This window comes from Armigeres subalbatus, chromosome 1 (assembly GCF_024139115.2).
Source record: "Armigeres subalbatus isolate Guangzhou_Male chromosome 1, GZ_Asu_2, whole genome shotgun sequence".
Taxonomy (NCBI): domain Eukaryota; kingdom Metazoa; phylum Arthropoda; class Insecta; order Diptera; family Culicidae; genus Armigeres; species Armigeres subalbatus.
In genome coordinates this window covers 109125674-109141671 of record NC_085139.1, presented here as the reverse complement: position 1 = coordinate 109141671, position 15998 = coordinate 109125674, and the positions used below count along the sequence as shown (strand labels likewise).

The following is a 15998-nucleotide window of genomic DNA, read 5'->3' as shown; positions in this document are numbered from 1 at the left end:
CCCGCTTATCCGGACCTCGCTAGTCCGACGACTCGTTAGTCCGAATCTCGCTAATTCGGAATTTTCCGGATAAAAAAGTATCAACACCCATTTAAACACATTATGCTGTCAGTTTTCAAATTTGTGCTATGATTTTGTTTTAATTCATTTGTATGGATTTGACAGTCGGATTAACGAGAGAAGCCCCGGTAGTCCGGCCATACATTTGTCGGATCAGCGGGGGTATACTGTATTAGGTTTTACACCAAATAAACACAACCTCAAAAATTCAATTAAATGAATTCAATTTGACGTTTATCCGTGGTAGGTTCATGATGTTCATCCCATCTCCCGCAGCAAGCGGATGAACCTTTGTTTATATAACCACCAATAACTGTCAAATATGGAAGAAATTCACCAGGACGCAGCCTTGGCTTCATACGTGTGACGTCACACTGTGAAACCAAATTGTCGCCATGATTGTCACTGTCAGTTTTCTGTGTGAGGAAGTTCGTCGTATCGGCCGCAGAAATTATCGCTCCGTTATGTCGAGCCAAATCTCTATGAAGCAATTTCTCAAACGGGAATTCGAGCGCCTCCATGCTCGCATCACAAAAGGTGAGATATTTAATAATTAACAACAAAAACAAAAATTGTTTTTTTTTTTTGTTTTCAGTTGAACAGCAAAACAGGGACATTCTTGCGCACCAGCAGCGTCCCGAGTAGCACACATGGTTCAAACCAGTTGCCGAAACTTCTATGTGACCGAATTTGGTCACAAATAAGTTGCTGTAACCAGCTTGGATAGAAATGTGCTACCTGGGGTACCAGCCGCGAATTATTGGCTAAATGTTTTGATGGAATCGAAGAGGTAAAGGATCATCTGAAGACGTACATGATTCTGCCAGATCAAACACGAGATGATTTTGGTGACGTGACGAGGAACTTTAAAGACTCTGAACACAATGGAAATCTTATGATCGCATACCCACTCAGCAGTGCAAATGAGGAGGACTGGTTGCGTGCTATTCTGACGTATGAAGTGAGCAGAGGCTTCTATTTGGCTGAAGAGATACGTCAAACAAACATCATAAGACATATCACAAGTCAGTTTGTTATTGTTTAACTAACTTGAGTTGTTTTGAAATGTGTTTTTTTCCATATGTAATATCACCAAAACCGCCAATAAAGCCTTCACTGCAGTGGTGGCCCAAGCCAAAAATCGAGTGTATACACAACGCCAAAGGAATGAGAGAAAAAAGCTCCAAAAGTATCCCAAAGGATAACTTCACTGGGGGATCCAAGAGTGACTGTGATCACCAGAGCACATTCAACTGCACCACCCCACGCGGCAATCTCCATTTTAGAGCACCAGAGAAATTCTAAGTAAACATCCAAGAAAGTCTCTAACCAAGATCAGCAGGGCAGATCCTCCAACTCCACTGGCGACTCCTTGAAAGAATCCCGATCTAAAATCAGCTTCAATTCCCCACCCGTGAGCGTATTGAAGATCAAACTCAAGGGCGTATCCAGCGTTCACTATAATCACACATCAAGTGAAGAAGCTAGCGATAACAATTTCGAAGATTGTTACGGGGAATCTGTACAAGTATCCGATAACGTCTACCCTCCGCATTCCGTTAATGGGGCACGCTCAGAAGAAACAGATTAAGAAATCGAATCCCCGGAATATTCACCTTTGAAGAGAAAGAATTAAGCGTAAATAATTGTTTCGACCTTTATTAAAAATTATTTTGGCCTGAGCCACTTTATTCGTTGAATAAACAGATGATTTGTTTAAGTATATTGACTATTTCTATATCAACCCATTACTACTCCAAAACAATCAATTTATCGACCCATTCCATTGGTATATTTCAGTGCCATGCATCAACCAATTAGACGACCTATTTCGTCCGTTATAGAATCACAGAGAACAGACATGGATGCTCGAACAAATTTTCGGTAAAAACGTGTGTAAAGATTTAAATCGCACCTCAGCGCCGCCAACGCAGGCTGCCCGACATAAAAATTTGATCTCACTAAGTGATGGCGTTGGCATACACTACATAAACAATGTAGTGCTGCCACCTAGGAGTGAGAATAGGGGCAATTCGAAATGAACACTAGCGCTAAAAAAAAAACACGTCAAATTTTAGCCGTATTTATCAGCACACTAGCACCGCGCAACGGGGCATAACGACATACTTCAAAATGACCAGTAAAAACTTTACACAAGCACGCGAATGAATATGAACGTCTGTTCTCTGTGATAGAATTGCTTCCAAAAAAATTATTTCCCGATTAACCGGCATATTAAATCGCAGGTGAGAACACTGAAATGTGCAAAACAACCGATTCTGTCGGTTATCGAAGCCCAATTTCGAAAACTTTCGCGTTGGCCTACAGCAATGATAAATTTCCGTAAGCGTCGTTGAACCAATCAGTTGATTAGTAAAAACACTCGACGGTAAAAACACTATTTAGTCAGAAGGAAAATTGGGGGGAGTATAGCCCCCCCAAATCAGTCCATTGTCATAGCAACTTGCGAAAAACGTCATTCACGCTATTCTTCATATCGTGACTGAAAGGATAAGTGTAAGATTTTTGTTTTGTTTTGGATTCAATCCCGGAGGAAGTAGGAAGTAAGGAAGCAGAAACTTTCAAAGTTTGCAAAAAACTACATGTTTTGACAAGATCTGCTCATGGATGAGGCAAACGAAGTGCGCCATTCGTGACTACCGGGACTGTAAACGGGGAGATCTACATCAAGTGTCTACAGAAGCGTCTGCTTCCACTGTGGAAGCTACAGAAGATCCTCACGATCTTTTGGTCGGATTTAGATTCGTGCCACTTTACAAATGTTTACTTTCGCATCCAAGGACATGAACCTCCCCTCCCCAACGCACCGGAGCCTGGGGCGCATAAAATAATAATGGGCTATTATGAAGCAGGCACTGCGGAAGCATCCCCAGGAGGTCAAATCTGAGGAAGACATGATGAAAAAGTGGGTTTCGGTACAGAAGTAGCTGTATCCAGATGTTGTACAGAACCTAATGAGTGGCGTAGGGTGCGGTAATGAAGTTGAATGGAATAAATATGCCAGAAGCTTACTATTGGTTTTATATTATATTGTCTGAAAGTTTGAAAAGGATTGGTCAACTGGGTAGTTTTCCACAAAGGTTTTTTTTTATGATGCAATTTGCTGTGGGACACCTTTTTACTGTACGGCGAATCCTCCAAAAAATATCGTTAATATCAGGCCCGCAAGCACCTTCTCTTCATAGATTTGAAAGCAGCATGTAATAGTTAAAAATAGCTCCTCTATGGATACGATAACATGGGTGTGCTCGAGCGCCATGTAAAGACGATATAAAGCTGAGCAAATCAGTTTACTTAGTGTCTAATAATTGTCCCGTTCACCGAAACTAAGGACCAAGTCCGAAGTAATGCTTGAGTTTTCATGCAACGTTTGATTAGCATTTTTTGTGATTTTGTTTAGCGATTACTGAAGACTAATTCGTTCAAAAACTCTGATGTAATTCCCATTCTGCCAGTGTCATTTGTTTTATCATAATAATGCAAGAAGACGGAATAAGTATGGAATTCCGTAATGAAAGTCTGCGTTGATAAGTGGCGTATAAAAGTAATCGCACTGGAGATTCAACATTCAACCGAATTTCGACATTACTTCATTTCATAAGTAAAGGTAGCACATTTAAAAACTTCCAAATTTAAAAACAGAAAACGTTCTATTTTGATAAAAACAAATTCTAAGCTCATGCTTCACATTTTAACGAGCTGACTTAGGAGCTAGTGTCTCTTATAGCTTAAATCTATTTGTTAAAATAAAACATAACGAACGTTTTAACTGTAAAACTTTTCTGGCCCGAAGCTCCACCCTCCGGTCACTTCCTCACCGCTAGATATACTACGACTATTCCTAAATGTACGAGTTTGAAAGGAAACTCACGAACGAAAGCACTGGGCACGCAAAGGAAACTGTGGGATGTGTGAATGACTTGTTATTCGCCTTCTCGCGAAGGTATTGCTGTTGGATGTGATAGCGTGATGAAGGAGATCATCGGGTCTTCCTTTTTGTCCGTAACCTTCGCAAAGGTTCTGGCAAGGAGCGCTGGGGGTGGGCCCGAGCACCTACTTAAAAAGTCCGTCTCGCTTACGGGGACGAACGGGGATCGGCTTATCGCGACACCGACTCCAGCATCTCGACGAACAGTTTGTTCATGGTAACGTTACCCTCTATGTGCACGTTTGTCCAGAATTTGCGGATAATGTAATCGGCCTGTCGAAGCGACGGTAGAAGCAGCAACAGCTGCTGCTGATGGGAAACTGCTTGGTTGTGCCTAAAAGAATCAAATCAAACTTATTGAGTTTTATTTTCATTCGAAGAATCGAGCAACAGGTTTTACCTCAACAGTAGCACACAGTCGTTGAGCGCGAACAGGATGCTGTCTCGTATCTTCTTCAACGCGCCGTAGTTATCCAACCGGATATCACAGTTCGAAAGAGATAGCGCCTTCAGAAGGTAGTACTCTTCTTTAGTTGCCGAGATCTTTTCTAATCGCTGGGTAATCTGCGAAAGCTGTAATTCGAATTGGTACAATTATGATATTGAACACTCGATCCTCATCACCACACTTACATGGTTGTACAGATCCAACGCACCGCACTCCTTGGCAGATCGTTCATCGAGCCAAAAGTCCGTCGCGAAGTACAGCCGACCGGTGAAGGGTATCGACCGCTGCGCAAGCATCAGTGTCAGCAGTTCCGCCCAGCTGACCTGTAGTAACCGCATCTGGTCGTTCAGGGGCAGATCGGTGAACCCGGGGATCTGTTTCGCCCAACCGATCACCCCAACCAGCTCCTTATCGTAGATATCGCTCAGCACGCTCAGCATCTCTTGTGCGTCCGCGCCCATGACCATCCGCGACGAGTCGTTGGGCTTCACGTCACCGTCATGGTCACTACTGCTGCTGCCGTTGCTGTTCATAAGATCAAATCCGTGACCAATGGTAAGCGGGTCCGGCTCGAAAGACGATAATACTTCCAGGATTTTAATATCTTCCAACGTTTGTGGCGTGTACTGTGAATTAGATTGCGGCAGCTGAAGCTGGTATGGATTGGCGCACGGATTCCGTCGATATTTCTGTCGACCTCCACGCACCCTGTCTAATCGGACGCCTTCCTTCAGCATACCCATCAGAAGACACTTGCGGAATCGACACGCTTGACACGCTTTCCGTCGTCGTTTGTTTATTTCACAATCATTGCTAGCTGGGCAGGTGTACTCGATGTTTCCTACAATCCGATTAAATCACAATTATTCTACGAACGATTCTGTAAATCCGTCACCGCAAAAGAAAACTCACCCTGAATGGTCCGTTTGAAAAATGCCTTACACGCCTCGCAGCTCGCCACACCGTAGTGGAATCCGCTGGCCACATCGCCACACACGAGACACAACCGGCGGGGTATTTCTTCCTTTATCGCATCCTGGTTTGTACTGTCGCTGCCGAAGTCACCGATCGCCGAGGTGGTCGAACTGCAAAACTGTCGATCCGGCGAACCGGGCGAGTGTGGACCGCCGTTGTTGCCGGAGCTTCCGCTGTGCAGTTCCGTTAGCTGGCCGAGGTCGTTGTTGCTGGAGCATTTGTAGTCCATCTGGAGGAGGAGAAATAATGGAAAGCAATCGTGAGAAAGGCGCTGACAGAAAACTCATGCATAGTAGTTCAAGGGTAGTGTGTTTTTAATATCTCGATAACCGAGCTTCCGAGCCTCTTGATAGTAGGCTTCCGAGCGTCTAAAAAGGAGGCGGAGCTGCTTGTGAGGAGGCTTCCGAGAAGCGTAGAAGGATGCTTCCAAGCATCTTGAAAGGACGTTTCTGAGTCTATTGAAAGTGGGCTTCCAAGCCCCTAGAAAGAAAAAGTGTGAACCTCTTGAAAGATGAATCCCTTGAAGGAAGGCTTTCTAGCCTTTTGAAAGGGTGCTTTGGGGCCTCTTGACACGAGGCTTCCAAGGCTCTAGAAAAAAGGCTTCCGAATCCCTTAGAAGGAGGCTTCCGAGGTTTCCGAGCGTCTTAAAAGGAGGCTAAACTGTTCGTAAGGAGGCTTTCGAGAAGCGTAGAAGGATGCTTCCAATCCTCTTGTTACGAAGCAACTAAGCTTTTCGTAAAAAAGCTTTCATGCCTTTCATATTTTGGTTTCCGAGGCTCTTGAAAGGAAGCTTCCGAGCCTCTTTAAAGGTTTCCGAACTCCCGAGTATCTTGGAAAAATTGGCTTACGAGACTCTTAAAACAAGGCTTCCGAATCTCTTGAAAAGAGTTTTCTGAACCTCTTGAAAAGAGGCTTCCAGGCCTCTTGAAAGTAGGTTTCCGAACGTCTTAAAAAGAGGCTGAGCTGCTTAGAGGTTCTTGCATCGAAGCAATGTAGCTTTTCTTAAAAAAGCCTTCATTATTTATTTAATCAGACTAAGGCCGAAGTGGCCATTCGGCTCAGTCCATAACTACACGTCGCCAACCACGCAGTCAACGGAGGGTCCGCAAGTCATCTTCCACCTGATCGATCCATCTTGCCCGCTGCGCACCTCGCCTTCTTGTGCCCGTCGCTATCATACCTCTCAAATGGAACTCCGAACCTCTAGATTCTAGATTTTACTTCAGAAGCATATTCTTAACATATTATTCAACATTGCACTGAAGATTTTTTAAATCAGTTCATTCGAGGTTTTGTTTTTTTGATTTTTTGTCCCACAGCCCTTCTGGGCTGGTTGTGAAGGGCAGGTTTCAATTAGCTTTGATTTACTGATCGCCATGCACTTTATTTACAAAACAAAGCTTTTTGATAAAAAAAATACACAATGATCAAAACTTTATCAATAAGTTTTGTTTGGAATTGTTATACATCTCACTTATTTAGAGCAATTTGATTTACTAGGATGAATATTTTAGATCTGCTTATTTTTTTTTAGTTTTCACGAATGTCACTTTTGGGAAAGTTTTTTGATCACCGTACATGACTCAATCATTATTGATTTATTGGCATTTATCGGTGAGTACAACATCTAAAGCTCAAAGTAAGCGGGAGCGCAACAATGAAGAACAGTATGGATAGGTGTCACAAGCGAGCGACAAGTATGAAGCGAACAAAAATCGAAATTTTAGTAGAACTATTCTCATGCGCCAAACAGCATAATAGTAGGGTGAAATCGGTGTTATTTTGCCTGCCTTGGTAAGAGTAGTCACCATGGAGGAACTTCCGGAAGAATTCCCGGAGGAACTTCCGGAGGAATTCCCGGAGGAACTTCCGGAGGAATTCCTGGAGGAACTTCCGGAGGAATTCCCGGAGGAATTCCCGGAGGAACGTCCGGAGGAATTCCCGGAGGAACTTCCGGAGGAATTCCCGGAGGAACTTCGGAGGAACTTCCGGAGGAATTCGGAGGAACTTCCGGAGGAATTCCGGAGGAACTTCCGGAGGAATTCCGGAGGAACTTCCGGAGGAATTCGGAGGAACTTCCGGAGGAATTCGGAGGAACTTCCGGAGGAATTCCCGGAGGAACTTCCGGAGGAATTCCCGGAGGAACTTCCGGAGGAATTCCGGAGGAACTTCCGGAGGAATTCCCGGAGGAACTTCCGGAGGAATTCTGGAGGAACTTCCGGAGGAATTCCTGGATGATCTTTGAGAAGAATCTCTGGAGGAACTTCCGGAGGAATTCTCGGAGGAACTTCCGGAGGAATTCCCGAAGGAACTTCCGGAGGAATTCCCGGAGGAACTTCCGGAGGAATTCCCGGAGGAATTCCCGGAGGAACTTCCGGAGGAATTCCCGGAGGAACTTCCGGAGGAATTCCCGGAGGAATTCCCGTAGGAACTTCCGGAGGAATTCCCGTAGGAACTTCCGGAGGAACATCCGGAGGAATTCCCGGAGGAACTTCCGAGGTAATTTCTGGAGGAACTTCCGGAGGAATTCCCGGAGGAACTTCCGAGGTAATTCGGAGGAACTTCCGGAGGAACTTCCGGAGGAATTCCGGAGGAACTTCCGGAGGAATTCCGGAGGAATTTCGGAGGAATTCCCGGAGGAACTTCCGGAGGAATTCCGGAGGAACTTCCGGAGGAATTCCGGAGGAACTTCCGGAGGAATTCCGGAGGAACTTCCGGAGGAATTCCCGGAGGAATTCCCGGAGGAACTTCCGGAGGAATTCCCGGAGGAACTTCCGGAGGAATTCCCAGAGGAACTTCCGGAGGAATTCCTGGAGGAATTTTCGGAGAAATTCCTGGAGGAACTTCCGGGGGAATTCCTGGAGGAGCTTCCGGAGGAATCCCTGGAGGAACTTTCGGAGCATCGCGGAGACGAGCCAGCCTCGGGCTGAAAGTCTCCTTAATAAAGACACAAAAAAAAACTTTCGGAGCACATCTTGAGCAACTTACGGAAAGCTTCCGGAGCTCTCTTGGTGAAAATTGTCGGGGAATTTGTGGAAGAGAAATTTAGCGTGTATTGCACGTTGCTACGAAAAAATAGAAAACAAACTAGGGGAACTGACCCGATCTCCATCTCACTGAACATTTCTCGCTTAACTTTTCAAAAGGACCTAAGTAACATTTTTTTCATGAATTAATTTGAATAGCGCAATCAACAGAACAACATGAAAGCTTTTGATTGCAGTACTACAAAATAGTGGATAACATTTCTCAAATAGTGGTTTACCAGAAACTACGGTCATACCACTGCACTATCTGGTGGGTCCAAAGTGGGATCCTCGGTCAATCAACCTGCATTCCATAGGGTCGATGAGATTATAGACTTCCAAGGACTAGTCTGATACTCCTGAATACAACAACCGGACAGCTGCGCTCTTCTGAGGCAATATAGCAGATTCGAGAATAAATGCATTTCCTATTGATAGTCAAACGAAGGCAGGTCTAACGCATCGATCTTTAATTTTTTAAATACAGCTGCCGCCAATGAGCACGAAATCAACCTTTGGCTGACTTCAAACGACTTCTCGGAAATCGGAAGAATTGGATATCATAGCTGACGATCCGTCGTCGACCCTTTTCAAGTCATCTAAGAAGTTGAAAACCCCAGTTTTCGTAAAAATCTCGATTTTTGTTTAGTAAAGCTTACCTTAGAATTCTGTGAGGAACCGTAGAGCAAACTTTGGGTCAAGTTTCCCCCTGACGAAGGCGATGGACTGCAGCAGGAGGTTTCAATTAATTCCTGTTTGATTCGAGCGGGCGTCCCGTCGCCTGCCATCATGGAAACCTAAGGGGAAAAAACAGCAGAAATAAGAAGAACAATTAGTTTTTGATGCATAGCACACTTCCTTTTTATCCGAATCCTAACCGTCGCAGTGATTATGATTAATGTGCAAAAACCGAACGCCAAAGAAGTGGAGACGATGGTTCGCCGTTGGCTACAAATAGCCGGTAATTAATTTCAAGTCGTTTGATTCGCTCGTGTGCATGGATTTGCACTAAAGCTCGATCAATTGAGTTGTGGGCTTCATTTATTATCATTTTTATTCCTCGGGTGCATTCTTCGGAGGTGGTTGGATGCACACACAACTGATTGATGGATCCTGGTCCGGGCACACGACCATATCCACCGAAGTCTCGACGAAAATCGAAATGCATTCAACGATCGACTCGTGGCGCGGATACAATCCCCTGAAGCCTTGACAGTGTCTGTTGACCTCTCGTAAATCTACAACCACCCCCGAAACAAACAAAAAACAGAGCTGGTATCGCGGGGAACACGAATTCGAAATTTGAAATGCAACACAAATTTACGATCTCATCGTTGTAATGATCAGAACACAGAATGATTCGGATGAATGATCTTCCACGCGTTGTTGGATGCACCTGAAAAAATATATGGCCAGGTTGGACCCACAAATGGTACAATGATTTTTGTTGTTCTTTCCTACGTTGTCGAACGGATACGGAGGAAGATTATAATAAAATGCTAAATAATGAGAGAAAAATTGGGCGAAACGACCACAAACGCAACGAAGCGATTAATCCGCGGCAAAAAAAAAGTGATGCATTTTGTGTGAAGCGACGAGATACTCAACCGCAATAAAAATGAGCGGAAATTACGCTGCAGTAAAGTGGCAAAGCGTTAGGGAATAAAAAAAATACGATCGTCATCCTACCCAAATGTGCAGTGCGCACTGCAACCCAGTTTGGCACTGTGGATGACTGTGGTGGAGACTGGTGCTGCTGTTCACCGATTATGGATGGTGACGAATCCCACCTTAAAAGCTTCGAGCTTACAAAGATAAATCATGGCGCTGACAGTGGGTAACTAAAGGCAACTTGATCAATCATAATTATTCGGTAAGATGTGGCGTTAAATGACATCTCAATGATGGTGAAGAACTAACTAATTCATTCAAGATTTTTAAACTTCAAAATACAAATGTACAGCTTGCAGCATTAAGGGGAAGCTCAATAAGTTTGAAAGATGAAAGAACAAAACAAGACAACGTAAAACGAGATGCAATTTTTTGATAGCAAAATAACTTATCTGGAAACAAATGCGCTTCTTGTTATAATGCTATTGATGCTATAATTTTTGATAAGTGTGAACAGAGCTTCGTATATGGCGAGCCTTTCGATAAGACCGATGGTTTTCTAATTTGAGCCTCAAGCCGATTGGTATATAAAACATTTTAGATTTTTATCTTGGAGCATGAAAATGACGGCAAAATTAAAAATTTTGATTTGAATTATTTATGAATCTATCTATCTATCTTTTTTTTTTTTTTTTTTTTAAAGGGTTAAAGGCCATCAAAAATCTGCGCGACAGACACCTCGAGCATCCACACTATGCTCGAAGGCGAAGAGGGATGGGTTCCTCCCGACCTGCTAAAATGTGCCTCCCGGATGAACCGGGTCCCTTATCCTCCTTTTCCTCTATCCCCCGGAACCACGGGATGCTGCGCCTACGGGGGGGTGAAGTTTGTGCTCATGCACTTCTTCTAACTAAAATTCCGGCCCCTAGCTTAGGCTAGTTAACCGACTGGCTTGCTGAGCTTCACTGCTACGTTGTCTCGATCCCTCGGCGGTCATGCCACAAACTTCCTCACTCGAATCCTTCTGACTTCCCCCGGCGTCGAGGGGGGTCCACCAGTTCCGGTGAAGGAAACTTTCGCACTGATGGTGCGCCGACAACCGGCTGTTATTGCAGGTGACGCTTTCGCGCATTACGCCGTCTTCGTCTCTGGGTTGCAGAGGTGGTCCGAGAGTTCCGGTGGTGGATGACGTCCGCACTGGCGGTGCCCTACATACCCGAAGCACTTGCTTCTTCTTTCTTCGGCAGGTTGGCTGATCGAGTGCCGAGGTCGGTCCGACGATTCTGGTTGGCAGAAGTCTTCCGGTTCACCGGCGGTGCCTCGACGACCCGAGGTCAAACACTGCTCACTGCGATGGATTTTCCACCGAACCGACGCTTATTTGCTGGTCCTTTCTCCGTCTACGCTGCAGCTCTGACAGTATTTGTATCACGACTCGGCTTACTTCATTCCACGTGTCTTCTTCGTGACACATTCGCTCTGCGATGTTGTCCACTCTTAGGGCAGGCATTCCTCTACGTGCTTCCGCAAACCTCGGACAATCGAATAACACGCGATGGAGTTCCTCTACGTTGATACACGCCGAGCAGAATGGCGATGACGCATGGCCACACCGGTGCAGATATTGGCGGAAACGACCGTGTCCGGATAGGAACTGAGTGAGGTGAAAGTTCACCTCTCCATGCTCCCTGTTCACCCACGTCGACACATTGGGGATGAGCCGGTGGATCCACCTTCCACTGTCTGCATTGTCCCACTCCTGTTGCCACGTTACCATAGAGTCCAGTCTCACCGTCTCCCTCACATTTCTGGTACCTCTCCGCTGGTAGCACTCGATATCCTCTGCTAAGGTTATGCAGATTGGAACCATCCCTGCGATAACGCAAACTGCCTCTGACGAAATGGTTCGCCACGCACTCGCCACTCGAATGGCCATTAGACGAAACATGCTATTCAACTTCCTGCGATTACGTTTCGTCTTGAGCGCAACTCCCCATGCTGGAACGCCTACAGCTGCCTCTCGGTCCGCCGACATTCGGCATGATCCTTTCAAGCGCAGTGACCACCTTAGCCGCCTTCTCGCAGGAATAGCCGACATGGGTGTAGAAATTCAATCGGTCGTCGATCATCACTCTTAGATGTCTCAAAGCCCGCACAGACGGTATATCGTGCTCTCCGACGATAATCTGCATTCGCTGTATGATTCGGCAGTTAGTGACCAGCATCACTTCTGTTTTGTGGTGAGCAAGCTGCAGCTTGACCCCATTCATCCAGTTTTCAACTGCGTCGGTCGTCTCCGCCACCAGCATATCTCCCTCTTCTAGCGACTCTCCGGTTATCGTTAGAACGACATCATCCGCGAATCCGAAGATCTGCACTGCTTTGGGTAACTTCAGTTTTAAAACTCCGTTGTACATAACGTTCCACAGCATTAGGCCAAGTATGGAGCCTTGCGGAACACCCGCCGTAACCCTAATCGACTTCTGCCCCGAGTTCGTATCGTAGACCAGAATCCGGTTTTCGAAGTAGCTCTTAAGGATTCTACACAAATAGCCAGGAACCTACATTCCATGCAGCGCTACGGCGATGGCCTCCCAGCTGGCACTGTTAAATGCGGTTTTTGACGTCAATTGTTACTACGGCGCAGAACCGATTGCCGCACCTCTTTTTCTTGGATGCTTTCTCTGCAACTTCAACGACCGCCTTAATTGCATCCACCGTCGATCTGCCTTTTCGGAATCCAAACTGCTTCGCCGACAAGCCGATCTCGCCCTCCATGAACTGCGTCACCCTATTAAGGATAATCCTTTCCAGAAGCTTCCCCAGTGTATCCAGCAGGCATATGGGCCTATACGAAGCTGGACTCCCCAACGGTTTTCCTGGTTTCGGCAGTAACACCAGTTTCTGAATCTTCCACTTATTCGGAAAGTAGCCATCTGCTAGGCATTTCTGCAGCACCATCCTGAACAAATCTGGAAACGCCAGTATCGCAGTTTTTAAAGCCACGTTTGGAATTCCATCCGGACCCGGAGCTTTCTTCTTCTTCAGACCTTTCGCCACTGATGACAGCTCGTCGTTGGAGACTTGCATACCTGCAATGGTGACTCGGTCTTCATCTTCGTACGGTGCCGGCGGCCACATCGTAGAATCATGCTGCGGGAAAAGACCGTCCACGATGATCTTCAGCTTGTCCGGACACATCTCCGCTGGCGTCGCTGGACCCTTGATTTTCGTTATTGCCACCCGATAAGCATTGCCCCAAGGATCAGCGTCAGCTTCTTGGCACAACTGCTTGAAGCAGTTGGACTTGCTGACTTTGATCTCCCGTTTGAAAGCCGCTCTAGCTTCCCGGAAAACTATCTTACGCTCTTCTCTTACCGTTTCAGACCTTGCCCTCTGAAAACGTCTCCTGGCCCTGAGACAGGTAGCACAGAGAGTGGCAAAAAAATCGTTACACCAGTAATTTGGGCGTCGGCTGTCCTATGGCTCCAGTTTCCTTGGCATCGACGCATCGCAAGCAATCGCTAACGTTTCTGTCAGTTCATCTGCTTCCAGATTTGTTGTTAACTCGAAGTGCTTCGATGAAAAGCTACTTGTCAAAATCCTTCGTCTTCCATCTTCGCCCGCTAGTCCTTATCCCTCTTCGAGTCGTCGTTGGTCGTGTTCCAACACTATACCGAATCGTTTGGTGATCGCTATGAGTGTAGTCCTCACAAACTCTCTTGATCACGATTCTCACCAGCAACGGACTGCAAAACGTCACGTCGATGATGGACTCCCTGCTGTGTCTGCGAAATGTATTGACGGTACCTTAGTACTACTACGAGTGTTGAAAAAATAAATGTTTTTTTTCAACGAGTTCCAAACAATATTTTTTGTTATGACGAAAAATGGGCATTAATATGATAAATCTGTTCAAAAAGCTACAGCCTGATTTACTTCATTACTACTTTGGGGGCAGCAGGGACTATGTCCAAGGGCTTGACGATCCCTTCCCAGGTCATCTGCGAGTTGTTGTGGGGTTTGACAGTGGGCTCTAATAAACTTCTATAAAAAGCTGCATGTATCCGCAAGTAGGCTCCGCCAAAGCGACCATGTGCCGCTCAAAGCGCACAAGCCCAAGTCCTGGTGTCAGGTTGGACGCTAAACAGCCCTGACACGACGAGACGAGACAGGAGGTTTGCGCAGGCCCAATAAGCCGCCTTTAAAAACAACCATTACGAACGACATGGAAGATAATACGACTCGACCCTATCGGCAACGACCTAGGCGACGAATAACGGATCACGATTGGAAGCTTGAAACATGGAACTGCAAGTCGCTAGGCTTTGCAGGTTGCGACAGAATAATCTACGATGAATTACATCCCCACAACTTTGATGTCGTAACGCTACAGGAAATCTGCTGGACAGGACAGAAAGTGTGGAAAAGCGGGCATCGAGCGGCTACCTTCTACCAAAGCTGTGGCACCACCAACGAGTTGGAAACCGACTTCGTAGTGCTGGGAAAGATGCGCCAATGCACGATTGGGTAGCAGCCAATCAACGCAAGGATGTGCAAGCTGAGGATAAAAAGCCGATTCTTCTACTATAGCATCATCAACGTGCACGGCCCACACGAAGGGAGACCTGACGACGAGGAAAAAGCGTTCTACGCACAGCTGGAGCAGACATACGACGGATGCCCATTGCGGGACGTCAAAATCGTCATCGGTGACATGAACGCACAGGTAGGAAGGGAGGAAATGTATAGACCGGATAGTCTGCATGCCGTATCGAACGACAACGGTCAACGATGCATAAACTTTGCAGCCTCTCGCGGAATGGTAATCCGAAGCACCTTCACCCCGCAAAAATATCCACAAGGCCACATGGAAATCACCTAATCAAGTAACGGAAAACCAAATCGACCACGTTCTAATCGACGGTAAATTATTCTCCGACATCACGAACGTCCGCACTTACCGCATTGAATCCGACCACTACCTTGTTGCAGTATGTCTGCGCTGAAAACTCTCGACGGTGTATAACACGCGTTGGAGTCGTCCGCTGCGGCTAAACATTGGGCGGCTAAAGACGTTTGACTAGCCCAAGACTACACGTAGCAGCTGGAAGTGGCACTCCCAACGGAAGAGCAGCTAGGCGCAGCGTCTCTTGAAGATGGCTGGAGAGACATTCGATCCGCCATTGGTAGCACCGCAACCGCTGCACTTGGCACGGTGCCCCCGGATCAGAGATACGACTGGTATGACGGCGAATGTGAGCAGTTAGTAGAAGAGAAGAATACAGCATGGGCGAGATTGCTGCAACACCGCACGAGGGCGAACGAGGCAGGATATAAACAGGCACGGAACAGACAAAACTCGATTTTCCGGAGGAAAAAGCGCCAGCAGGAAGATCGAGACCGTGAAGAGACGGAGCAACTGTACCGCGCTAATAACAAACGAAAGTTCTATGAGAAGTTGAACCGTTAACGTAAGGGCCACGTGCCACAGCCTGATATGTGTAAGGACATAAACGGAAACCTTCTAACGAACGAGCGTGAGGTGATCCAAAGGTGGCGGCAGCACTACGAAGAGCACCTGAATGGCGATGTGGCAAACGAAGATGGCGGTATGGTGATGGACTTGGGGGAACGCGTGCAGGACATAATTCTACCGGCTCCGGATCTCCAGGAAATTCAGGAGGAGATTGGCCGGCTGAAGAACAACAACGCCCCTGGAGTTGACCAACTACCAGGAGAGCTATTTAAACACGGTGGTGAGGCACTGGCTAGAGCGCTGCACTGGGTCATTACCAAGATTTGGGAGGAGGAAGTTTTGCCGCAGGAGTGGATGGAAGGTGCCGTGTGTTCCATCTACTAAAAGGGCGATTGTAGCAACTACCGCGCAATCACATTGCTGAACGCCGCCTATAAGGTACTCTCCCAA

At 46.4% G+C, this 15998-nt stretch overlaps 1 protein-coding gene across 4 annotated transcripts in view; it reads right to left on the bottom strand.

Moving 5' to 3' along the window:
- Positions 1 to 3689: 3689 nt before the first annotated feature.
- LOC134204721 (steroid hormone receptor ERR2) overlaps positions 3690 to 15998 on the bottom strand; it is a 204909-nt gene continuing 192600 nt past the window's right edge. For all 4 annotated transcript variants that reach the window (XM_062679529.1, XM_062679500.1, XM_062679510.1 and 1 more), the window contains 5 exons: positions 9118 to 9255; positions 5370 to 5661; positions 4643 to 5298; positions 4410 to 4582; positions 3690 to 4343 (listed from right to left, as the gene is read on the bottom strand). In XM_062679529.1, the coding sequence (XP_062535513.1) occupies positions 4181 to 4343; positions 4410 to 4582; positions 4643 to 5298; positions 5370 to 5661; positions 9118 to 9249 (1416 nt within the window). In that variant the 5' untranslated portion in view covers positions 9250 to 9255 and the 3' untranslated portion in view covers positions 3690 to 4180. The remainder of the gene's footprint in view (positions 4344 to 4409; positions 4583 to 4642; positions 5299 to 5369; positions 5662 to 9117; positions 9256 to 15998) is intronic.